Source organism: Oryza glaberrima, chromosome 8 (assembly GCF_000147395.1).
Source record: "Oryza glaberrima chromosome 8, OglaRS2, whole genome shotgun sequence".
Lineage (NCBI taxonomy): Eukaryota > Viridiplantae > Streptophyta > Magnoliopsida > Poales > Poaceae > Oryza > Oryza glaberrima.
In genome coordinates, this window is record NC_068333.1 from 17,895,437 (window position 1) to 17,919,863 (window position 24,427).

At 41.3% G+C, this 24,427-nt stretch overlaps 3 protein-coding genes across 3 annotated transcripts; all 3 read left to right on the forward strand.

Moving 5' to 3' along the window:
- The first annotated feature begins 2,485 nt into the window (after window positions 1-2,485).
- LOC127781726 (betaine aldehyde dehydrogenase 2) lies at window positions 2,486-8,706 on the forward strand. The gene is made up of 15 exons (XM_052308734.1): window positions 2,486-2,766; window positions 2,866-3,008; window positions 4,057-4,137; window positions 4,233-4,381; window positions 5,075-5,167; window positions 5,299-5,422; window positions 5,507-5,572; window positions 5,763-5,829; window positions 6,522-6,598; window positions 6,955-7,068; window positions 7,469-7,546; window positions 7,628-7,779; window positions 7,884-7,944; window positions 8,216-8,322; window positions 8,421-8,706. Exons 1-15 carry the CDS (start codon window positions 2,658-2,660, stop codon window positions 8,509-8,511), a joined length of 1,512 nt encoding a protein of 503 aa, XP_052164694.1. The 5' UTR covers window positions 2,486-2,657; the 3' UTR covers window positions 8,512-8,706.
- A 3,357-nt stretch (window positions 8,707-12,063) lies between these two features.
- LOC127781721 (disease resistance protein RPM1-like) lies at window positions 12,064-14,967 on the forward strand. Its single transcript, XM_052308730.1, has one exon. It carries the CDS (start codon window positions 12,244-12,246, stop codon window positions 14,965-14,967), a length of 2,724 nt encoding a protein of 907 aa, XP_052164690.1. The 5' UTR covers window positions 12,064-12,243.
- Window positions 14,968-18,166: 3,199 nt separating this feature from the next.
- On the forward strand, window positions 18,167-21,184 carry LOC127783091 (disease resistance protein RPM1-like). The gene is made up of 2 exons (XM_052310352.1): window positions 18,167-20,677; window positions 21,080-21,184. The coding sequence occupies exons 1-2, from the start codon at window positions 18,167-18,169 to the stop codon at window positions 21,182-21,184; spliced, it is 2,616 nt and encodes an 871-aa protein (XP_052166312.1).
- The last annotated feature ends 3,243 nt before the right edge of the window (window positions 21,185-24,427 follow it).

Below are 24,427 nucleotides of genomic sequence, written 5' to 3' on the forward strand. Positions count from 1 at the left end.
GAAGGAGTCCAAATTTGGTATGATTGGTTATGTAAAGTTTGTGTCTTGTACTAGAGGGTTTCCTAAGGTGTTTAGGACTCTTAGTATGAGTTTGGTTCGTGACTTTAGGCTGCCTACCTCATGTATAAATAGAGGGGGAGCGTGAGGCTTTCCAGTATCGCCTTTTGTGTCGCTTTTGAAAGCAATTGAGTTGCTAGCTTAGTTAGGGTTTCGAGTTTAGTCGAGATTTTTGTAAAGAGTGTTGTTGGTGCACTTTGTAAACACAGAGAGAAGCAATAAAGTTGTCATCTACTTTGAGAGTTCTTCGATTTGTGTTTCACCGGGTTTCGGCGGTCCAACCGGCATCCAACTGGCGGTCAGACCGGCCACAAGCGGCGGTCAGACTGACGGCGCAGACAGGCGGCGACAAGTGATCTCGGCGGTTCGACCGGTGTTACAACCTCGGTCAGACCGACGATATCCAGACGGTTAGACCGGCACATCTACTTCGGTCAGACCGCGATCCATCGATTTCGAGGGTAACTTTTATTTCCGCTAAAAGTTTTCAGTTTTTGGGTATATCAACCATTCACCCCCCTCTGGTTGGCTTAGTTCTTGTGATTCGATCCTACAAGCTTCATTGCAGAGACAATTTAACTTATATATACATAGAAAGGCCCGTGCGTTGCAACGAGTGAAGGCTATTTTAATTTTATTATTGTTAGATTTTTTTTGCCTAAAAGTATATGGGATTTTTTTTCATAGTATTGATATCTAGTTTGGTACCCTTATTGCAATGATGGTCATATCATGCACGGTGCTTTATTATGGCCTGACAAGAATTCTGAAATAATTAGGAGTACGACTCTCATCCCAAGTTAGCATGCAAGTTTTTAAAAAAGATTTCCTATACGACTCCTTACGTATTTCTAAAAGCAGACAAACTTAAAAACCGACTTAAATACGAATGATGTATAATATCGGTTGAAACATTTTTATTTTTTATAATAATAAAGATATAAGTTATACTCTTTCAGTCTTATAAAAAATCAACCTATTATCGAATGCGATACATACTAGTACTATAAATCTAAATATAGTATTAAGACATGCCATAGTATGAGGTTGGTTTTTTTGGACGGATGAACTATGTAACTAATCAAATGAAAGAACATAGTCTATACACACAAGCTTCATGTGCACACCAACTAGTAAATATCACGATAAATTCTGGAAAATATTGACATGTACTCCTAATAGTACCACACATATTGTCAAAGTCTCATATTCAAGTTTATTATATTTTAGACGTAGAAAGAATCTACTAGTTTTAAGAGTAAAAATATGTCATAATTTTATCATTTTTGTTACGACTAAAATATAATAAAATTGAAAATAAGATTTTAGGTATAGATGTAATATCGGAAGTAATTAATTTTTTGTTTACAATTTGATGTGCATAAAGTGTAAAAGCTTCTCTAGATACGTTTCCATCAAACGAAGCCCACGGTCAATTGGTTAACCCAGCAAGCCTCCATATATGACGTCGGGAGTTTGACTGCGATATAACGGTAAAAGAATTTAAAGGTTTTTACCGTTCAATAGTCAAAATCCCTACCGTCTCTCCTCCAACATGCTCTTTCGTTTCATAAAAATCACCACAGCAACTGAATATTGATATGTATATTGATATAATATTCAATTAAGAATATTGATATAATATACATATCAATATTCTTAATTGAATTATGATTTGTCTCATCCAGTAAAATATTGCTAGTATATTTTATGACGAAGGGAGTACTATAAATTTAAATATATTAATATTTAGTATTAAATTGATTTTTTATGAGGAGGATGCAGTAGGTTATAAGCCAGCTGCAAACATATTTTAAGAAGATAAATGAGGAGAGAGAAGAGCAGCGGGCTATAGATTTGTAGCCACCTGTAGCACGGACTCCAAGACGCAGGGCGTATGATAAGTGGGACCATGTATTGATAGTGTAGTATGTAACTATTACTCCCTCCGTTTCACAATGTAAGTCATTCTAGCATTTCTCATATTCATATTAATGTTAATGAATCTAGACTTACATTGTGAAACGAAGGAAGTATATGAATAAGCTATTAGATTGGCTATAGATGAATTGGAGCTACTAGTTGCCTATACTACTCCCTCCTTCCCTAAATATTTGACGCCGTTGACTTTTTTAAATATGTTTGACTGTTCGTCTTATTCAAAAACTTTTGTGAAATGTGTAAAACTATATGTATATATAAAAGTATATTTAATAATAAATCAAATGATAAAAAAAGAATTAATAATTTTTAGAATTTTTTAAATAAGATGAACGGTCAAATATTTTTTAAAAAAATCAACGGCGTAAACTTCTCTGGAAAACTACTCCGAAGTCCGTACCAACTGCCCGCGACTCCCGCTGCAACGTGCGCTCCGTGGGAAGAGGAAAAGATAGAAAGATACCTATCGCTTTCCACCTCAACGCTCCACTCCACCACCACCGCGCCCGCGCCGCAAGGCAGCACAGAACAGAGCACTCCCTCTCCCACCACCACTCCACGCGGGCTGCCTCCATCGTCATCGATCCATCTCCGTATCTCTCACCGACCCCAAATCGCACAGCTCCAGCTCCTCCTCGATCCCCGTCGCGATCGGCGAGATGGCCACGGCGATCCCGCAGCGGCAGCTCTTCGTCGCCGGCGAGTGGCGCGCCCCCGCGCTCGGCCGCCGCCTCCCCGTCGTCAACCCCGCCACCGAGTCCCCCATCGGTACCCTCCTCTTCACCCTCTCCACCCTCTGCTTCTGCCTCTGATTAGCCTTTTTGTTGTTGTTGTTGCTGCTGCTGTTTTTTGCGTGTCGGTGCGCAGGCGAGATCCCGGCGGGCACGGCGGAGGACGTGGACGCGGCGGTGGCGGCGGCGCGGGAGGCGCTGAAGAGGAACCGGGGCCGCGACTGGGCGCGCGCGCCGGGCGCCGTCCGGGCCAAGTACCTCCGCGCAATCGCGGCCAAGGTAGGGTGGTGACTCCCCCCCCCCCCCCCCCCCCACCCACAACGCGACCCGCGTGCGTGTGTTCCGTACAGGGGGAGGAGCTCCTCGTGGCTCTCCAGTAGGTTTTTGAGCCCCAAATCGATCGATATGCTCTAGTTTTAAGTTTGCTGCTTAAATTCCTCAAGGGTTTAGTTTGCAACCAAATCCTTATTTTAGCTTCGGTATAAGCCCCCCATATGATGTGCGTGCGTCGGCATCGGAAGTGCGTATCCTCTGTTCTGGACTAGGAATTGGCCATAGGTTGATCGACAGTTCGAGTATTCTGCTTCTGTTTGGAATAAGTTGGAAGCATGGCTGATTGCGTATCTGGATGCTGTTTTTGTGGTGATTCGTTTCAAGCTCTTGTTAATTGATGGGTTCAAGCGGAGAGGGTGCGCAACAACAAGTGTATATGGCTCACGGCCATGGGTGTGCACATTTGATTGGTGCGCAACAAGTGTATATTGTTTGTGTGCTTCGTTAGTTGGCAGGTCCTAGTCACTAAATCACTATTGGATTGGTACTAGCTACTTTTGTGCCTTGATGATGGGACTGGATTACTAGCCTTTTGGTTGCCTTTGTGGTATTCCGTTGTTATGGGCCTGTTGATGGATGGATCCCTTTAATTTCTAGTGCCAAATGCATGCTAGATTTCTCACAGTTTTTCTCTTCAGGTTATATTTCTCGTATTTCCTTTTCCTAAAGGATTGCTTTTTCATGTATTTTCTGGCATATATAGGTTTTTATTATTATTCTCCAGAACAAGATTACCCATATTATGGATCACTAGTGTACACTTTTTTGGATGAAAAACCTACTTACTGAAAGTAAAACAGTGACCAGTGCACACTTTACTTGAACTGTCAAACCATCAATTTTCTAGCAAAGCAGGGGATGCTAGCCTTCCAGTCTAAATGACAGTAAACTACTATACTTTTGGCCGTAGGTTTGGAAATATGCTAATTTCTATCATAAAAATTTTCATGGCATATGCGAGCATTTTATGATCACCTTTTCCCTTTTTCTTCAGATAATCGAGAGAAAATCTGAGCTGGCTAGACTAGAGACGCTTGATTGTGGGAAGCCTCTTGATGAAGCAGCATGGGACATGGTATGTGGCCAGTTATCCACTGTATGAATATGTAGTTGCCTACACAGCAATCTTTCCTGAACATGAATCCTGATGTATGATATTCCATTTGTCAGGACGATGTTGCTGGATGCTTTGAGTACTTTGCAGATCTTGCAGAATCCTTGGACAAAAGGCAAAATGCACCTGTCTCTCTTCCAATGGAAAACTTTAAATGCTATCTTCGGAAAGAGCCTATCGGTGTAGTTGGGTTGATCACACCTTGGTATTTCACATTTTTCTCTCATCCTGCGCTTATATTTATTTATGACCCAAGCATGGTACTAAATAGTACTAGTAACATGCATATACTGAAAGAGTTTACAACTTTACATGATTTTTTTGAACTATGAAAGTTGAAGACATTTGAGATTTTATTCCTCTTCTCTTGTGCAAACATATTATTGTCTCACAAATTGTACCTAGCAGCTACTCTCTCCGTTTCATATTATAAGTCGTTTGACTTTTTTCCTAGTCAAAATGTGTTAAGTTTGACCAAGTTTATAGAAAAATTTAGCAACATCTAAAATATCAAAGTCATGTTTTAGTGTTTTTTCAGGCTCTCATGTAAGCAATTTTGATGTGCCCTCTCCTTTCTTCTTAATATAATGATACACAGCTCTTGTGTATTCAAAGGAAAAAATAGATATAATGATACACACCTCTCCTCCGTGTTAATGCAGCTCGTTTGTTCTGTCCCAGTTCAAATATCTATTTTTCTCATATGTTGTCAGCATGATTCACTTAATTTAGTATATAGAAGATGCCATTATTTTTGTCTGGAATCTTACTGCAGAAGGGAAAACAATTGATAACGGAATTGATTGCATTCTAATTTGTTGTTTCTTTGTTATGTTCTTATCGACAATTACAAATTTGATTCTGAGAATCATGTTCGGGATGTGTATTTCTACTGCAGGAACTATCCTCTCCTGATGGCAACATGGAAGGTAGCTCCTGCCCTGGCTGCTGGCTGTACAGCTGTACTAAAACCATCTGAATTGGCTTCCGTGTAAGTTTAACATGTTAACTTGTTAATGTCATACCCATGCTAGTTGCAATGACATTTGATTTTAAAATGTTGTGGCATGTCCATGCTGCAAGCAATGTAATTTGAAATCTCTCTCTATCATTAATTACCAGGACTTGTTTGGAGCTTGCTGATGTGTGTAAAGAGGTTGGTCTTCCTTCAGGTGTGCTAAACATAGTGACTGGATTAGGTTCTGAAGCCGGTGCTCCTTTGTCATCACACCCTGGTGTAGACAAGGTACAGCTATTCCTCCTGTAATCATGTATACCCCATCAATGGAAATGATATTCCTCTCAATACATGGTTTATGTTTTCTGTTAGGTTGCATTTACTGGGAGTTATGAAACTGGTAAAAAGATTATGGCTTCAGCTGCTCCTATGGTTAAGGTTTGTTTCCAAATTTCTGTGGATATTTTTTGTTCTCTTTCTACTAACTCTCTATTATCAATTCTCAATGTTGTCCTTTTCTTTTAACTCCTTTACTTTTTAGAATTGTGATCAAGACACTTTGAGCATCATTCTAGTAGCCAGTTCTATCCTGTTTCTTACCTTTTTATGGTTCGTCTTTTCTTGACAGCCTGTTTCACTGGAACTTGGTGGAAAAAGTCCTATAGTGGTGTTTGATGATGTTGATGTTGAAAAAGGTACATGCCACTTGCTATGATTAACTAATTCTGAAGTGCGGGACTTTGTAAAGCACTTAACTGAGCTGAATGCTAGACCCCCAAAAGCCCTTTTTGGTGTCTTGGGCTTGTTGCAGAAATACTGGTCCCAGACGAGCAGGATGCAAGAAAATTAACTACTTTTGCCACTGATTAGTATTTCTTAGAAGTTAGACCTCAAGGATTAGCAATACTTTCTTAAAATGTGCTATTGATTAAAAAGATGTCCTGTATTATTTTGAGCAGATCTTGTACTGGTTGATCGGCTCGCATGAAAATATTGTTGAGGATTATAATGCCATGCCAACTGAGTAAAGAAAAGAGTTGTAAAATATGTTATGCAACATGAATATATATGTGATTTCATTTTTCCTTTTTCTTTTCGTGGCAAGGAAGGCAGTTAGGAAGGACTGATGTGAAAAGCACAAGTACTATTCTTAGTTCTGGAAAACTGTGTTCTTTATTTTCCTAACTACAATTCACCTTGATTAGTCAGTAACTTGATATTGGCAATTCTAGCTGATTATGAATTCTGTTTATATTTCACTAATTTTGAATCTTTAATTACATTTTATGGTTGAAATTTAACGTTTTGTCTGGTTATGGACTCTGTTTGTATTCACTCAATTTGGATCTTCCATTAGATTTCATTGTTGGTCCTTCTTCTTGTACAGCTGTTGAGTGGACTCTCTTTGGTTGCTTTTGGACCAATGGCCAGATTTGCAGTGCAACATCGCGTCTTATTCTTCATGTAAGCATTGAATATATCCGTCAATCATAATCTATTGTGGTACTTGATTTTTTTTTCTGATCAACTCCTGAGTTCAGATTATTATATGATGCCATTACTATTGCACAGAGCGAATAAAATTGTATTTATGCACAGCATGTATTTTGAGTAATATATGCATTGCCTATTATTTAATATATAGATTGTAGCACTTAATTTTGTGTCCATGTCTCTATGATGTTTATTACTTTATTATTGCCGGCATGAAGCAACTTTGAACTCTATGTTGATCTTGAACTAAAATTGAAATTAATTGGCTTATTGCTATTAATGATATAGCTTTCAGCTTCTTGCTCCTGACCATGAAAGTTTTGCAGAAAAAAATCGCTAAAGAATTTCAAGAAAGGATGGTTGCATGGGCCAAAAATATTAAGGTGTCAGATCCACTTGAAGAGGGTTGCAGGCTTGGGCCCGTTGTTAGTGAAGGACAGGTACCATACGTGAACTTTTTCTAAATTCAAAAAAGAAATGCCACTGATCAATGGTAGGTCCTTCCAAGCCTTATTGCTGGATTGTTGCACTGTTTTGTCAATTTTGTGTAATATAGTTCTGAATGAATTAGTCGGTGTATGCTCTTGCTAGTTGCTAGTATGTGGTACAGGGTCTTCCTACTTTGAGCAAATTCGTGTTAAAATGCATTGATGAAAAGGCCACCTTTCCGTAGGTTTATCTTGTCATAATTTGAACCCCAATAAAATTTTAATTTTTTGTTTTGACCCCATGGCACTTTAATGAAATCACTTAGCCATGAGCTTTTGTATATATTTTCAAAGCACCAGAATGTTTAGATGGTTTGTTGGAAATCTTACACATCCTATTGCCTTGTGTCAGTATGAGAAGATTAAGCAATTTGTATCTACCGCCAAAAGCCAAGGTGCTACCATTCTGACTGGTGGGGTTAGACCCAAGGTAATAATCTACTACACGGTTGTATATATAGGTACCCACATATCATTATGAAGTAGAAATAATCTTGTATGTTTTTGTCAGCATCTGGAGAAAGGTTTCTATATTGAACCCACAATCATTACTGATGTCGATACATCAATGCAAATTTGGAGGGAAGAAGTTTTTGGTCCAGTGCTGTGTGTGAAAGAATTTAGCACTGAAGAAGAAGCCATTGAATTGGCCAACGATACTCAGTGAGTTTTTTTTTTTAATACAGTTCATTGTCCTGTTCAATCTTTCAGCATATGTATATACTCTGTGGCATATGAACTTATTCTGCTACTACTACTTTTGATAGTTATGGTCTGGCTGGTGCTGTGCTTTCCGGTGACCGCGAGCGATGCCAGAGATTAACTGAGGTATATCCAAGTGAAGGGGGTTGGCATTGTTTGATTCATATGACATGGTTGCATCAAGCTGATATTCAAGAATCTCATTTATTACTTGCATTCTATGCATCTCCAGTTCTTCCCTGGACTCCGGTCAATGTTAATATAGTTTGTTTGCTAGTAGTATGCTACTCCAATTAAGTTGCTCTTCACTTCCACATCATCTAATCCATGACTTTATATTTGACCCCTTTTTTTTGCAAAAGAAAGGGAAATACTTAACGAAAATTTCCTACTGCAGGAGATCGATGCCGGAATTATCTGGGTGAACTGCTCGCAACCCTGCTTCTGCCAAGCTCCATGGGGCGGGAACAAGCGCAGCGGCTTTGGACGCGAGCTCGGAGAAGGGTGGGTAGCACACAACAATCTCACTTTAAAACACCATTTCGATCGTCTGATGATCTCGACCTGACATCATGCCTTTTGTATTTTCATTCACTTTTCAGGGGCATTGACAACTACCTAAGCGTCAAGCAAGTGACGGAGTACGCCTCCGATGAGCCGTGGGGATGGTACAAATCCCCTTCCAAGCTGTAATGTAATATGCGCATACGCATGACACGCCCATCTGTTCTGATCGTTTGGAATAAGAGGCCATAGTACGACGGGATGGACTTTGTGCATATCGATGTTTGATTTGCCATGTGCTGAGCCTGGAAATAAAAAAGGTTATAGTTGGAGACTTGTGAGAGTTGTACGACTTGTACTGATGGTTACGCGACAATTTGTGCATGGATAGTTTGTGTGCTTGTACCGGGGTTCTCTCCGTATCGGCGCGTGGTGTTTCAACCTTAAGACCCCTGCAGTGCAGGAGCCTGCAGGTCATCTGTTCTGCAGCGAAGGTTTTGCGTGAGAAGAAGTTAGCTGATGACCGGTTCGGTTTAGCTAAAACCGGATGATGGATGATGGATTATTTATCAAGAGGATTATGTGCCACGCTTCTAAAAATATAACTTAAATTTTTCTCATCACCAAACGACTTCTTCAAAAACTTTTTCCATCGGCATTGGTTAGCTTTATATTATATGCTATTTTATTTATTTTATAGGGAGATATTATATTCAATTAAACCTGAACTGATAGATTATCCATCATCCTTCAAGTCACCTGTTTCAAGCGGGACCAAGGTCAGTCAGACCTGGTTAATTCGAGTCCCAAACTTGAATCTTGACAAGGTCCTATATATAAATGACTATTGATATGAGCATGAGAAGTTTTAAGGGTTTATTTCAAATAACTAGAAAGAAACAAAAAGGACGGAATTCTCAACCTATAAGAAATGCTCTCTTTGGCAAGCAGGCTGGACCTCGGGACTCAGCTGTCAGCAGACTGGGTTAGCAATGGACGGAGCAAATAGCAGAATATACGGAGGAAACCATTAACATAGTGGAAACACTTCATAAAAGTAAATAGAATTGCTGAAAATATTCTCATAGTAGAGGAGGTGATATTATATAACCATACAAAATTCAAGATCAAACTCATTTTCTCTGGCGAGGCAAGGAATTTTTTTTATCTTACAGATGAAATCAAGTCCGCTTTTCAAATTTTACATAATTGTGCAATATCACCTTCCCCACTTCTCATAACTTCTTGAGAATCTTCAAAAGTTTCTACATACTGTTTTATTGCCAGAGGCCAGAGCCCGAGTTTTCAAGTCCAACTATAGCCAGAGTTTGGGGGAGCTTAAGATTCTGAGAAGCAGCTGGTTGGTAGCCAGCTTCTCAGAATCTGGAAAAGCTAGGTTTTCCAGCTTCTGGCTTCTAGTTCATTTCCTGGATTTTACAACTACAGCTTCTCAGAATCTAGACCAAAAGCTGGACTATTTGGGGGAGCTTCTGATTATGGGAGAAGCTGCAGCAGCTAGAAGCTCCCCAAATAGGCCCTTTGTTTCCTTGTATCAACAACTAAGGTAGTTGGAAAATTTTGTATCTTTTTTCTTCTCCAATTTCAATATTTCGCCGGGCGTTCCCGCCCATTGGGACAAAAAAAAAAGCACAATAGCGACAGGAAGAGTAGTAAGAAAACAATTTACAGATATATCAATTAAGACAAAACAGTTGGTATCAACCAATTCTAAAGAAAAAGGCAGGTTACCGGACGGGCGGCAATATCACAGCTGATACTCCATTATTTCGGGGGCAAGTAGCTTATAGCTTGCATCAGCGATAGTGATTCAACGGCAGCATAGGCGCTGAATGCCGGCAAATCAGACAGTAAACAAACCTGTGTTAGGCATAAGACATAGGAATAAGCATTTACAAGAAAGAGACCACGGAAGTTACCTCGTTGGTTCGTCTGATGGAGACACATTGAACCCAATGGTTAATATATTGATGCTTGATTAGTATCTTGTAGCTAGGAAAGGTTAGCTGACCAAACATCACAGCAAACTACTACCAAATGCCTTGAGCCTTTGTCAATGAGTGAGTTGAACATTAGTCAGTACCTTGATGAGTTGTTTAATTTAACTACTAGAAGCTCTTAATTGGTTGGAGAATTCAATCATTCATCATAGACCCAAATTTGGTGAGCTATAGTCAGCAAGAAGAATCTGGAGAACACGTTTGTCTTTGAGGCCTTTAAGCAATGGCATGGATCAAGAAGATTCTATGGTGGCTTGCCTACTGCAGTCGTCATGGGATATATGGGAATCTGGCAATAAGTATGAACATTTCAGCTTCAAGCTCCTTTCTTTTAAAAATGAACATCTAATGTCTCCTATTCTTTGGATTCAGCCTACCAAGCTATGTTCCATGGATCACTCTCTTTTCCTTCTCATAACCATATTTAGCATTCTTGGCCCCCTTTAAAGAACTCGTCAGTAGTAAATAGGAAAATAGCAATTGTGCATAGTTTTAGCAAATGCTCGCTAGATGTCGATGAACAAAACTTGTATATCATGCAATAAACAAGAAAAGTATAAAATAACGATTATACAATGAAATTAAGTGTGGGAAAAAAATGAAATATTGGATTCTAGTTGAGCTGCTTACTAATTGAATATACAGCAACCTTTTGTTCTTACAAAATGAAAAGAACAATGGGAAGATTCAGAGCCATATGGACTACAATATTGTTCTGTCAATTTTCACTATGAAATCATCTTTAAGGAGTCAGTCTTATTGGAGTAGGCAAGTAGCATATGTGGTATCGTCACGCAACTTGCAATGTAAGGATGTTAACTAAAACAACTTGAGTATTTCTTTTTTGCTTTGTTTCTCTCTCGTTACTTTAATATAACATGCTTAGACTGCAGCTACTGGTGGGTGATTGAGCAGGACAAACGACGGAGTAAATGGTTCTGGAACATGTATAGGTCAGTACTTCTTTTCTAGTGCAATATACTTGTCTCATCAGCAATGACAAACTATAGTTACAGTACTTCTATACACCCTCCTTCCATGGAAGGAGGGAATACTTTCTAACACGAGATTACCATTCAATGGAGCAAGCTATGTCAAAAGTTATGATAGCCAGGAAACAAAAAAAAATTAAGAAATATGAATGCATGCCTTTCTTGAAATGTTCTTGTTCCTGGCTCGATATGATCCTATGACCACTGATTTACCTGCTGCATTTGTGTACTTGATCTTTCACTGGTATCACTTCTTGTAATAATCAAGCATGGGTTATTGACTTGGTAATTCTGACAGCAGTTCCAAATGGCAACTACCACCATGCTTTGTGGATGATAATCTGTTTAGCATGTAAATGAAGATTGAAACAAAACAATTTAACCCAAAATAAACTATCGGAAAGACTAACAGCATAAGCAAATAAACTATATGAAAAATATTTGACTAGCGCATTTTGTATTAAATGAATATTTGCAACATATGCAATTTTTTTATGTATTGCCGCCAAAAGTCAGCTAGGCATTTCACATGCCACCTAAGCAATAATGCATTCATTGAGAGCAAGTACTGACCATTTCATAAAAAAGAAACGCCAGCTTTCCTGTTAAATATTTCGATTGATCTCACAAGTAATGTTTCACCATCAGCTAGCTTCCAAGACCATAGCTGCCCCACGTTTTCCTCCAAGCTAACAGCTGGTTTCTTCAGCTCTTCCTTTCACACCACGATTTGCAATGGCGACCTTGGCTTGCACCCTTTGATTCTCACATCAAAGCATACTAAGTGTATGAATTACCAACTCCAACTTCTCAGATAACTCCTTATACACCAAAACACTGCAGGCAGCAAGAGCAAAGGTCTTCCCAATTCCTTTTGTCTTGAGAGAAAGAACCATAGACAGTGCGGAGACATGGCTGCCCCTGCTGTTCCCTCACCTCAGAAGAAGCTCATAGAAGTGCTCCAGAGGGAGCAGGACATCCTCTGGAGAATCCTGTGGGAAAACATTGACAAGGTGAAAGAGCTTACTGATTCCACCAGCGCCACCCTGCGAGGCCCTGAGATCGAGAGCATGCCAAAGACAGCCAAGATTTGGTTGCATCAGGTACGAGAGATCAACCGCGACATCGAAGACATCCTCGAGAAGTCCCCCTCGAAGACCTGCAGCTCAAAAGGATCCAACATCCTGTCATGCATCACTCAGCCGATCAATTTTGTTGCGCGGCAGAGGATATACAAGCAGGTGCAATCTCTCAGTGCCCGCATAGATACCATCAAATTGAGGCTGTCGCTGCTGACCAACTTTGATGACAAGGAGGCACCAGCAAATCCAACACGGTACCAGCTGGATGACCGGCAGCTTGACATGCTCTCACTAGATGAGGCTAAAGTGATAGGCATTGGTTATCCAAAGGCAAAGGTAACTCAACTGTTGCTGGACGAAGAAAAGCAGCTGAGGGTGATCTCCATAATTGGAAGTGCCGGTGTTGGCAAGACAACTCTTGCAAGGAGCGTTTACAACGACAAAAAAGTGCAAGGGAGGTTCCGGTGCCATGCATGGATCACAATTGGTGCCCCGATCCCGATGGTGGATCGACTGAAGAGTATCATGGTGCAAATATTTGTGGAGAAGTTGGAGGAAATACCAGCAAGACTTGACTTCATGGATGAGATTCAGATTGCTGAGGTTATTGGACGGTATCTTGCTGACAAAAGTTTCTTGGTTGTCCTGGATGACATATGGAATTCTGATACGTGGGATTACTTGAAACTTGCTCTTCCCAACAATGGCCAAGGGAGTCGGATCATCGTGTCTACACGAGCTCAAGAGATTGGCAGAGACTGTCGCTTAGCTTCTGATATTCAGATCTTTGAGAAGAGACCACTCAATGAAGATGATGCTTGGTTGCTCTTCTGCAACAAGGCTTTCCCAGCAATTCAGGCAAGATGTCCAGCTGAACTGGAGGAGACGGGAAGAAAGATTGTCAGGGAGTGCCATGGCGTGCCCCTGCTCGTTGTCACCATCGGTGGACTAATGTCGATGAAGGAACAAACAGTCCAGGTTTGGAAGAATGTGCTTGACAACTTGCACAAGAAGTACCTCCCTGAGTTTACCCTCCCTAGCATCCTGTGGTTTGCTTACAGTGACCTACCTCACCATCTCAAATGTTGCCTTTTGTACTTCATCATGTTCCCAAGGAAGTACTCTATTAAGCGCATGACGCTCATTCGGCTATGGATGGCTGAAGGGTTCATCAAGAATGACCAGGAAAGCACACTTGAGGACACTGCAGGCCGTTATCTGACAGAGCTCATAGACAGGGGCATGGTCCAAGTGGCAGATTTTTATGATTATGGGAGGGTGAAGAGCTGCAGCGTCCATGATATGCTGCGAGAGATCATCATCTTGAAGTCAACCGAGGACAACTTTGGCATTCCTGTGACCCGAGGAGTTAACAAGGTCAGAGGAAATGTGCGACGTCTGTCCATCATCAATACAAATGATGATTTCCTAGAAGACAACAGCTGCACCAACCTCCGCACTTTGTTTGTCTTCGGTGCTAGCTCAATAAGCACCACGTCGCTGCACGCATTTCTGGTCGGATTTCGGTTGCTGAGGATCCTAGATTTGGAGGGTGCACCTGTCGAGAGCTTACCAGATGAACTGCCTGACCTTTTCTACCTGCGTTATTTGAGTCTGAGGAATACAAGGATCGACAAGCTCCCAAAGTCTTTGAAGAAGATGATGAACTTGCAGACATTGGACCTGAAAGGTACATATGTCTCTCAGCTGCCTTCAGGAATCACCAAGCTTGAAAGCCTTCGACACCTACTTGCTTACCGATATTACTCCGGTCGGCATCCGCCATATTACTATACGCTCGGAGTCACACTTCCCCGAGGAATAGGGAATTTAAAGGAGCTGCAGAAGCTGACTTATGTTGAAGCAAACCAAGGAAATGGGACCATCGAGGAGCTAGGTAGCCTGACACAGCTCAGAAGATTGGGCATTGTCAAGCTGCATGAAAGGGATTGCATGCACCTCTGCTCATCGGTTGCCAAGATGACGGAACTTCTTTCCCTTTCAGCGTCATCGCTTGATGATGAAATTCTTGATCTCGGATCCCTGAATCCTGCTCCTCAGTGCCTCAGGCGCCTCTATCTGAGGGGGCCATTGCCGGGAATACCTTCTTGGCTGCACTCCCTCAAGAATCTTGTGAGGATACGGCTTAGGTGGTCACGCCTGAACGAGGACTCACTTAAAGAGCTCCAAAGTCTCCCTCTTGTTGAACTTGCACTGATTCAAGCTTATGATGGGACAAAGCTAGAATTTACCCAAGGATTTGCCAGGCTGGAGATACTGGAGTTGGACCATTTAACTAACCTAGAGCATATCAACCTTGAGAAATCAATGCCTGGCCTTCAGAAGATATCCATCAGGTCATGCGACAAATTGCTTACCATCCCTCATGGTATAGAAGGGTTAGAGAACCTCAAAGAGCTTTACTTATTTGCCATGCCCAAGAACTTCGTGGAGAGCTTGATGACTGGTGGTGTTAAGCATCGGAGAGTTGAGCATATTCCAGTTATTCGACACTTCAATGAACATCGGGACATTTCTTTGACAAATCTTTGAAGGTTGAAGGTACAGTATTATGGCTTGGTGCATTCTCTTGATTGATACGCATACACATCTGGCAAATTGGTGTACATGCTGGATCAGTGTTTCTCCACATGCATCTGCAGAGATGCATGGCTATTTTGAAAAGAACAGAGCTGCCATTGTCCAGAAGGACAGAAGAGCTTTTCAGTGGTTATTTTTGGAAGAAATATGCAGATATAATGTTGCTCATATAGTACATGCTTGCTACAGGGATTTTTGCATTGGTTGGAAAGGTTATTCCAAAACAGCCAAGATAAATGACATTCTCAAGGAAGTACAGCACTCCCATACTAAAAGGATGTGTTTACATGCCAAAAAAAGGTGGTAGCTAATTGCCAGAAAAGTAGTAAAGCACTTGGCCAATTTAGCAAACTATCTGAAATTACAAGTTGTGTTATGGCTGACAAACGTGTTAGTCAATTCATGACTAGCATTATGTATGCATTAGTGAATATGTAGTACTCATCAATCTGTACCATGTGAAAATTAGTCAAGTGTGTTCCTATAACATGGCTGCTACACAAAGACAAAGACTGTTGAACACTTCTACTCATATAAAGCTAAGTTAGAAATTGCATCTGTGCTGTGAGTGCTTACTTACAATTGCTCTCTGGAAACATCATGGATGACACAGGAACTTATTTGTCTGGAAGACCATACTTCTTTGTAGAGATCACAATAGAACTTGATTAACTAATAGTGTATCTGCATAAAAAATAACCAGCACAATCAGAGTTTACATTTAGCAGCAATTTAATACATTGGAGTTTTTTTTACTCATTTCCAAAATTGAATGCTAAAAACATTATCCTGCAAGATACAGTTGATACTACCAGTGCCTAGAAATTGAACTCAGATCACTCCATGAACATGAATGGTCAAATAAAAAAAACAAACAATGTAGTTGCTGATAAGTTTGTGGATAGAAAACAATGATGACCAGTTCAAATAGTTGTGAGCAAGGAATCTTTTGATTCTTATTGCAGGTAGTAGACTAACAACCATATCCCAATCTGGAATCCTGGATAGGACAAAACAGAAGTTGAGAAATTCTAACAAGTTTGAGACAGGAATGTTTGGTTATTAGACATCACCAAGAATCATCAACATGACATATTTCAAATTGAAATACCAACTTTCACAAGATATCGATAATTTACGGTCTTATGTCGCTTATACCTTCATGATCATGTTTATGATTGCTTCCAATACTCCCTCCATTATTTCTTATTTGGCATTCCAGAATATGTAGCATCCTAAAGTTTGACCATCAATGGTTTTAAAATAATCTAGACTGGGTTAAGAACTGTTCTAAATAGGCTAGATTTGTCACTGAAAATATGTTCACAATATTTTTCATTTTACTATAATAATACAATAAAGTTATAAAAAAGATACAGTCAAAGTTACATCTCAGAGGCTTAAAAAAAGTTAATAATATCAAATAAAAATGAACAGAGTGAGTAGTTAGTTTTGCAACCAAGGGAGCAACTGTATCTGCTTGAACTGATCATCAAATGCACCAAACTCTAACAAAGCAACAGCTTTGCTGGAACTGTTGACTACCTCTCCTTCATTCTTCATATCAGCACCAGTTGCTCTTTTCAGTCAAGATCACACAAAGCTTTTCTCATAAAAATCATATTCGTTGGATAAACATGGGAAACTTTGAAATAATGATCTGGTCTGAAGTTCTGTTGTTTGTGGCAAAACATCTTGCTTATTAGCATAATCTACTATGCAGAAGAAGTTGCTAGCTCGAACTCCATATTCATACTGAAAATTATGCTGCTTCTGAGTATTTCTTAAGTCAGCAACCTCTGTGTATACCTAATCTGAAAAAGAAAAACTCATTTAGTATGTTGCTGCCCTTATTGTGGATATAATAACAACAAAGATTCACAGTTCAAACAAGTTAAGCAATAGTTTTGATTCTTTGGGGAAGTTCTAGATTGGAGTCACGAATACTCGTTGACAAACCATAGAAAGTTGGTAGTTTGGGACTTGGGAGGAGATAACCAATGGTTCCATCAAACAAAGTATCAAAAAGTTACACTCAAGTATCAAAACAAGTTTCATAGTGTTTCAAGCAAGTTTCAACATAGTCTTCTCTGAGTTTCAACTAAGTTTCAAGTGTAAAACCTATTTTTTAAGTTAGAATTACGGCATCTTGTCAGATCGATAACAATCCTCTTTAGTCTTGACAGTGTTATGTTAAATCCTGAAAAGTTATCATGCAAGTCTCTATATGCTTCAATGGACATTCCTTTATGCAATCCATGGCATCAAATTTAAACAAAATTACTGATAAAAGCTTAATGTTGTGTCAATACTACCATAAAATTATTGTGCTGCAAGATGACAAAATCAATTACTACTGTCAATTTTTAAGCTGCTAAATACTGTTAATTTGCACAAGAAAGATTTTTAAAGCTCAAATGCAACAAGGTACATATTTAGCAGGTCATCCACGGCTGCATCTCATTAAAACAATCCTGTGTGCTCTTTGAAGCAAGAAAGTAGTTTGTATTCATACAAGACATCATGCTATGCCAAGGAATTTAATTTCGTGTGAATTAGGGCAAGTATATATGAGTAAAGGTCGAATCGTGTAAATTAAAATTCTTACAACATAAACATAAATAGTTGAAAATGATGTGAACAGAAACTGATGCCACATAAGAGACAAAATAAAGATGGCTTTGTTAACAGAGACAACTAGAATAATTGTCAGCAGACGTGTACTCATCAAAGAATAATCATGGGACAACTTGGTGAGTATAACAAAATTTTTATATAGCCTTTTGATGTATGACAACAGGAGTTGTTCCTAAAGTAAACTCAGCAGTTAGCAGACCAGCTATTTCGTCTGAATACAAAAAAGGTGGTCCAATTATTCACTTTTGCTTGGGAGTTTTATATCACTTATTTTATTAGATGATAAAAAAAAGGAACTGAAAAGAGAAACTAGCGACTACTGGTCTCTTCACCTTTTAATTTAAGCACCAAACCACCCATCACTCATTCAACCTTAATTATGCATCCACCTCTTTTGGGCATATTGACCACTCCCTTAGAAGATATATCTTGTTCTGCTACATGCAGTAGCCTACTTGAAAGTTGCAATTTCCTCATAACTGCAGGCTTGCAACTTTGCAAGAATTTGTCCATCATGGAGATAGGTCTTACACTGGGAAGAGGTGCAGCAGAAACTGTTGTGAGGCCTGCATTTGACAAAGTGCAGTACTGGATTGAGCTGCTACAAGGAAAACACACAAGTACGGAAGAAATGGTGAATGAATTGGATATCTTGGAAGGCTTGATCAAAGATACAGATAGCAGCAGCGCAATCCACACACTCAAGGCAGCCAGAGGCCAAGCAGAAGACTTGTGTGCAAGTATTAGAGATGTTATTGATGACGCCAAGAGATTTGCAAGGTATAATCACCAACATGTTCCACTCAGATGCATCCGGAAATATACCCATAACTTAGTCGGCAAGCCTTCCATTTGTGAGACTGCTGAGAGGATAGTGAAGCTCCGCAGCCAAGTAAGGCGGCTCCAAGAGATACTAACACCGTTTGTAGGCCAAGGTATGGTACCCACAAGTGCACAAGCAGGAAGGCTGCAACATCGCCATGTTGCACATGCCGAGGGTCATTGGGAGGGCATGGAAGAGCCGAAAACATCATTGTTCCAGTATGTATTAGGCAGGGAGAGTCACCGACAAATGGTTGCACTGGTAGGGATGCCAGGCGTAGGAAAGACTTCACTTGCTCGATATGTTTATGAGGACAACAAAGTAAAGGGGCATTTTAACTGCCATGCTTGGATGACAGTGGAAGAGTCTTGTGCAACAAAACAACTTTTGCTGGGAATGATTAGCAGACTGTATGAAGAGGCGAATGTCAGGCTACCCGATGCAATCAATATAATGGATGAAGATGAGCTCAGTGGCATGATACAGCGGTTTCTGAAGCAAGAAGAAAGAAGGTATGTTATTGTTTTTGATGATATATCCAGAAGAGGGCAGCTCAAGTTACTTTCAGATCTGGCCCTCCCTGACAAGAATCATCCAAACTATGGAAGAGTAATAGTAACATCAAGAAACAGGGAAGTAATTGAATCCTGTGATCATACCATTACGATAACACAGTTGACTTCCCCAGATGATTGGAATCTCTTCTGCTACAAAGCTTTTGGATCTTCGAGCTTTTCCCCTGGTGAGGAGATCTGCCAACACCGTGAACGAATCTCCAATCTATGTGCTGGCTTACCACTTGCAATCGATGTGCTCAGTGCCCTTCTGGCAAAAAAAGACCATAGTCAATGGAGCAGCATCATTTCCGAACTAGAAAGCCATGGTGACCTTGGAGCAGCCACCGAAATATTAGAAACAAGCATAAATGAGTTGCCCAAAAATATGGGCCACAAAAATTGTTTGTTGTATTTCAGCATGTTTCCAAAGAGCTCAACAGTTAGTCACAATACATTGGTCAGATTATGGATTGCTGAAGGGTTCATAAAACGTCAACCAAGACAGACGCGGCAAGCAGTAGCGGAGAAATACCTCAGTGATCTTGTTGATCTTCATGTTCTAATGGTGGAAGACAGTTATAAGTATGGCAGGCCCAAAAATTATAAGGTTCATGATTTGATGCATCAAGTGATACAGAAGAAGGCAGAGAATGAGGATTTCTGCACAAGTTGTTCTGATGGCAACCAACAAGCGCCAGAAAGGGTCCGGCGCATGTCAATTCAGATAGAGGAGGACGATTTCAGACAAAATGTAAGTCTATCCAAGCTGCAGACCTTGTTTATTTCTAACAAGATACCACATGTTCCAAAGCTCTTATCTAGCACTACAGCATTGAAAGTCCTGAGCATGCAAGGGTCACTAATAGAGGAGTTTCCAAAAGAAATTGGCAACCTAACTCATCTAAGGTACCTTAATTTGCGTGATACCAAAATATCCAACCTGCCAATGTCCTTGGGTAATCTAACTAACCTAGAGACTTTAAATCTCAAAGGCACTTTTGTATCAGAACTACCAAAATCAATCCTGAAGATCCAAAGTCTTCGCCACCTTTTAGCATACCGATATGATGCACCAAAAAAACCGGAACGACAACCAGAGGCTATATTTGGAGTCAGAGTCCCTAAAGGGATTGGTCAATTGAAGCAGATGAGGACTTTCTCAGTTGTAGTGGCAGATAAAGAAAGCAAGATAGTTAAGGAGCTTATCAATCTTAAAAAGTTGAGGAGATTGGGAGTTCTGAACCTGAGAAGAGAAGATGGCTCTGATCTATGTGAGTCCATTGCAAAAATGGACCAACTTTCCTCTATTTCAATAACTGCAATGGATGATGAATACCTGGACATACACAATCTGTCAGTTGTGCCACCTCAGCTTCAGCGTTTATATTTGCGAGGGCAGTTACAGGTGGTGCCACAATGGTTTACATCTCTTCACCGCCTTGTGAGATTACTCTTAAGTGGATCAAGTTTGAATGAGGACTCCATAAATATACTTCAAAGCCTGCCACAACTTGCTGAGCTTTCATTGATTCGTGCACTTAATGTGGACCGGATAGAGTGCCAGATTGGTGGGTTTAGAAATCTAAAGATTTTGGACCTGGATCAGCTTAATGGCTTAGTTAATGTAACACTGCATGGATCAATGGTAAACTTACGTAAAATGATCATAAGGAATTGCAGGAGCCTCGAAATGGTGCCATTGGGCACTGAACAGTTAATCCAGCTCGAAGAGCTCCACTTTTTTGACATGCCAAATAATTTTCTTGAGAGACTGAGAAATGGAAATGAAGATCATGCAAGGGTGCAGCACATTAGAAACATATTATACTACAGTAAAGGGTTTCCGCACAGATCAATAGAAGCAACAATGAGGTAACACTGAAGACATTCTAGCTTTCATGCTCACATATTGATTATAAACATTATATTTTCCACAAAAGAAATATCTTGATCTTTGAGATAAAATTGACCTAAAGCATTCTATGAAATATAATGGAATTTTGACATGCAAATCTTTGTGTTTCTTTTTTCTGTTTTTGGTTCACAGAGGTGGAGCCTGACTCCTGAGACTGTCGCGGAAATGTCCAAGGTGACTTTCTTAACTGGTTGCAAGTATCTAGCTCAAAATGGTACCATGGAATTTGCATTGTGAAACATGTCTGAGCAGGGACATATGAAGAAATACCACTAAACGCGTGATATTTCAGTGGCACAGAACCAAATTTTCCAGGTTATATTATTTGCGGTAAGTGGCTGCAAACTTTGGATAAGGCCCAGCAGAATGTCAACCTATGAATCTGATGTCATCTGTGATCACCAGAACACACATTCTTCAGGACTAACAGAGAAAATAGAAAACACTATTAGTGTGGAATAGATAGCGACAATATCAAGTCCTGCAAATTCTTGTGTTTAAGCATTATCTTTTCATTGTCTGCCTGTGCGAGTGTTTATTAGTTTTTTTTGTTTTGGGGGCATTTGAAAGATAGCTCATGCAACTTAGTTTTATCCGGTTCAAGATATATCCTAAGCAGCGCAAAATCCCAAAACACCTTTCCATATCTCTATCAACAATCCAAATATCTGTAATCTGACTGGTTAAACAACAGAACGACACATGGAGATTTAGTCACAAAAACTCCATAACCCCTATATTATCTACATGAATCCACAATCCACCATGCTGTTCCATGCCGAGTTAGTAGTAACTGGAGACCTATAGGTGCGAGCCTAGATGAATTGCCCAAATCAGGCGCTCTACAACGAATCTGGTGGCGCGCGGCATTGCGGAATCCGGAAGCGGTAGCATCACGATTCGGGGGAAAATAATAAATGCAGAGGCGGAGCGGAAGAAAACCCCACGTACCGCGTCCGTCTCCGCCGCCGAGGCTGCGCGGCGGCGATCTCTGGGCGTGAGATGGGGTGTGGGGTTTTGGGCGGGGAGGAGAGGCCGGTGACGGTGAGCCGGCCGGAGTGGCCGGCGGCGACTAGCCGGCGCCGGCGTCGGAAGAGAAGGGGATTTGGAGTTCCAACTCTTGTTTGTTGGGCCGCCTCCGCAAGCCCGTTTTATTGCCTCGCCTTCTTCGGATTGGAATGGGCCTTAAAATGGCGGAAAGGATGAGACCCGAGCCCATAATCTATTTAGGATGGAAAAGTACACCGAAGGTCCCTCAACTTGTCATCGAATTACAAAATCGTCCCCTAACCACAAAACCACATATATGACATCCCTTAACCTACAAAACTGTTCTCTTTACTTTATCCGACGTGGTGTGTGAGTCAGCGTGGGACCCATATGGGCCCCACATGTCAGGACGCCACGTCATCAGGGTCTCTCTTTCCCCTACTCTCCCTTCCTCCTCTCTCTTTCTCTCTCTCACACACTCATCTCCCTGGGCAGGCCAGCCGCCGGCGATGCGGCAGTGGTGACGCGGCGGCGGCGACACGGGAGAAGAGGAGGGAGGTGGCAGCGGGAGCACGGGGGAGATCAAAGACGACGAGCTCGAGCACTACGGCAAGTGGAGTGGGGCAACAGCGAGGCGGAGCGGCGGCGTGCGAAGCCAGCGAGGCGGCGGCAGGTGGAGAAGGCCGGCGAGGCGGTGGCGCGCGAAGCCGGCGACACGGTGGCGGACAACAACGACGATGGCGACGGGTTCGAGGAGGAGGAGGACGCGCGCTGCTCCTCCCCCGCCGTACGCCGGCCCGCGTGCAGCTCTTCCACCCGCCCTCCCCCCCCCCCCCCCCCCCCCCCCCCCGCGGCCACCCGCACACACCGGAAGGAAGAGCATGACACGAGGAACTCACCGAGGGGCAGCACGACGATGGATGGCGAAGGGAGATGACCGGCGGTGAGCTCCAAACAGCGACGAGGTCGGGCCCAAGGTGACGGCGTCGAATCCAATGGAGGCGACGATGAATCTTGGCGTCAACGGGAATGCTGGTGAGGCTCGGGCGGATGCGGCTGGAGCAGCAACGGTGGCGAAGAGGATGTTGGCGAGCACGCGGGGAGAGGTAGGAGGCGACACGATTGCAGGCCAGGGCTTCAAGTCTGCCAAGTCCACATCCGCGCCCACCGAGTCTACCGTAGCCGCGTGGCCCCTTCTCCCGTGCCGCAGCGCCACCGTGTCGCCCCTTCTCTCGCGTCCCATGTCACCTGTTGCCGGTGCCGCTCAGCTCATTCCCCACCGCCGCCGCCCAGTTCTTCCGCGCTAGCCGTCCGTCGCGCCCAGCTACTCCCCCGCCGCTCGCGCCCGCCGCACAGTACACAGCTCTCTCTCGTCGCCCGTGGAAAGGGGAGGAGAGAGAGGAAGCGAGGTGGAGAGGAGAGGGGAAGTAGAGGCTGACATGTGGGACCCACGTGGGTCCCATGCTGAGTCAGCTGCCACGTTGGTCAAAACCGGAGTCAAAATCATCGAGGGAAGTTTGCACTGGTTTTGTAAGTTAGGGGATGTGTTGTATCCGGTTTTGTGGTTGGGGGATGATTTTGTAATTTGATGACAAGTTGAGAGACCTTCGGTGTACTTGTTGTATTTAGGATTGGGTACATCGAAAATTTTCCCCCTTTTTTTCCATTTCAATGTATTCACATAGGTACCGACTCCTAAAACATATAATTACTGGCTTGAATTTATAGATAATATTTATATCGTAGATTAGAAGACGATATTAAGTTGTATATTTGTTCCATTATTATGAAGGGAGTAGCTATATTTACAGCGCCACATTTCTCAAATCCATTTTTACACTACACTTTATCTACACTTGCATTGTCATTATAATTACAATATAAAATTGAAATTTCAACTATAATTTTTAATAATTACATTATAATTTTTCTAACACACATAACATAAAAAGGATAATATGATTAAAATATATTTATATATTGGAAGAGAAAATAGAGGATATAGAAGCATACCCACATATAAGAGAGATAGCTAATTACATAGGGAAAGAGTGGAAGCAATGTGGAGTTATATGTTTAGCAAAACTAATCACGAATATATTATATGTGATGGAATATTTCACACTCTAAAAGTACCACATCATTATCATCATCATCATCATCATCATTATTAAAGTAAATTTCAGAAAACTACAACTTACAACTGTAGCAGCATATAACACAAAAGTTACAGCTTTATGATAATTTTCCACGCTATTGTTACAGCCAGGGTTTCTCAAACCGCTGAGGCTGGGGTTACCGCGCCCTGGCGGCCGCGGTAACCGTGAAAAATGTACGAAACCGTGTAAAATTTATCAAAAATTCAAATTATTTTTTTAATTTATTTGAATTTAAGAAGGTTACCGCGGTTACCGACGATGGGTTTGGTTACAGCAAATTGAAAGTTTTGTGCTTTTTAAAATTCTTCTTCTTCATCATCATCACTATTAT

Bases quoted from the DNA above. Each gene is read 5' to 3' on its own strand.
- LOC127783091 (XM_052310352.1), top strand. From the start codon at position 18,167: ATGGAGATAGGTCTTACACTGGGAAGAGGTGCAGCAGAAACTGTTGTG. The intron at 20,678-21,079 runs GTAAACTTACGT...TTTGGTTCACAG, and splicing joins TAACACTGCATGGATCAATG to AGGTGGAGCCTGACTCCTGA.
- LOC127781721 (XM_052308730.1), top strand. From the start codon at position 12,244: ATGGCTGCCCCTGCTGTTCCCTCACCTCAGAAGAAGCTCATAGAAGTG.
- LOC127781726 (XM_052308734.1), top strand. From the start codon at position 2,658: ATGGCCACGGCGATCCCGCAGCGGCAGCTCTTCGTCGCCGGCGAGTGG. The intron at 6,599-6,954 runs GTAAGCATTGAA...AAAGTTTTGCAG, and splicing joins CATCGCGTCTTATTCTTCAT to AAAAAAATCGCTAAAGAATT. The intron at 7,069-7,468 runs GTACCATACGTG...GCCTTGTGTCAG, and splicing joins CCGTTGTTAGTGAAGGACAG to TATGAGAAGATTAAGCAATT.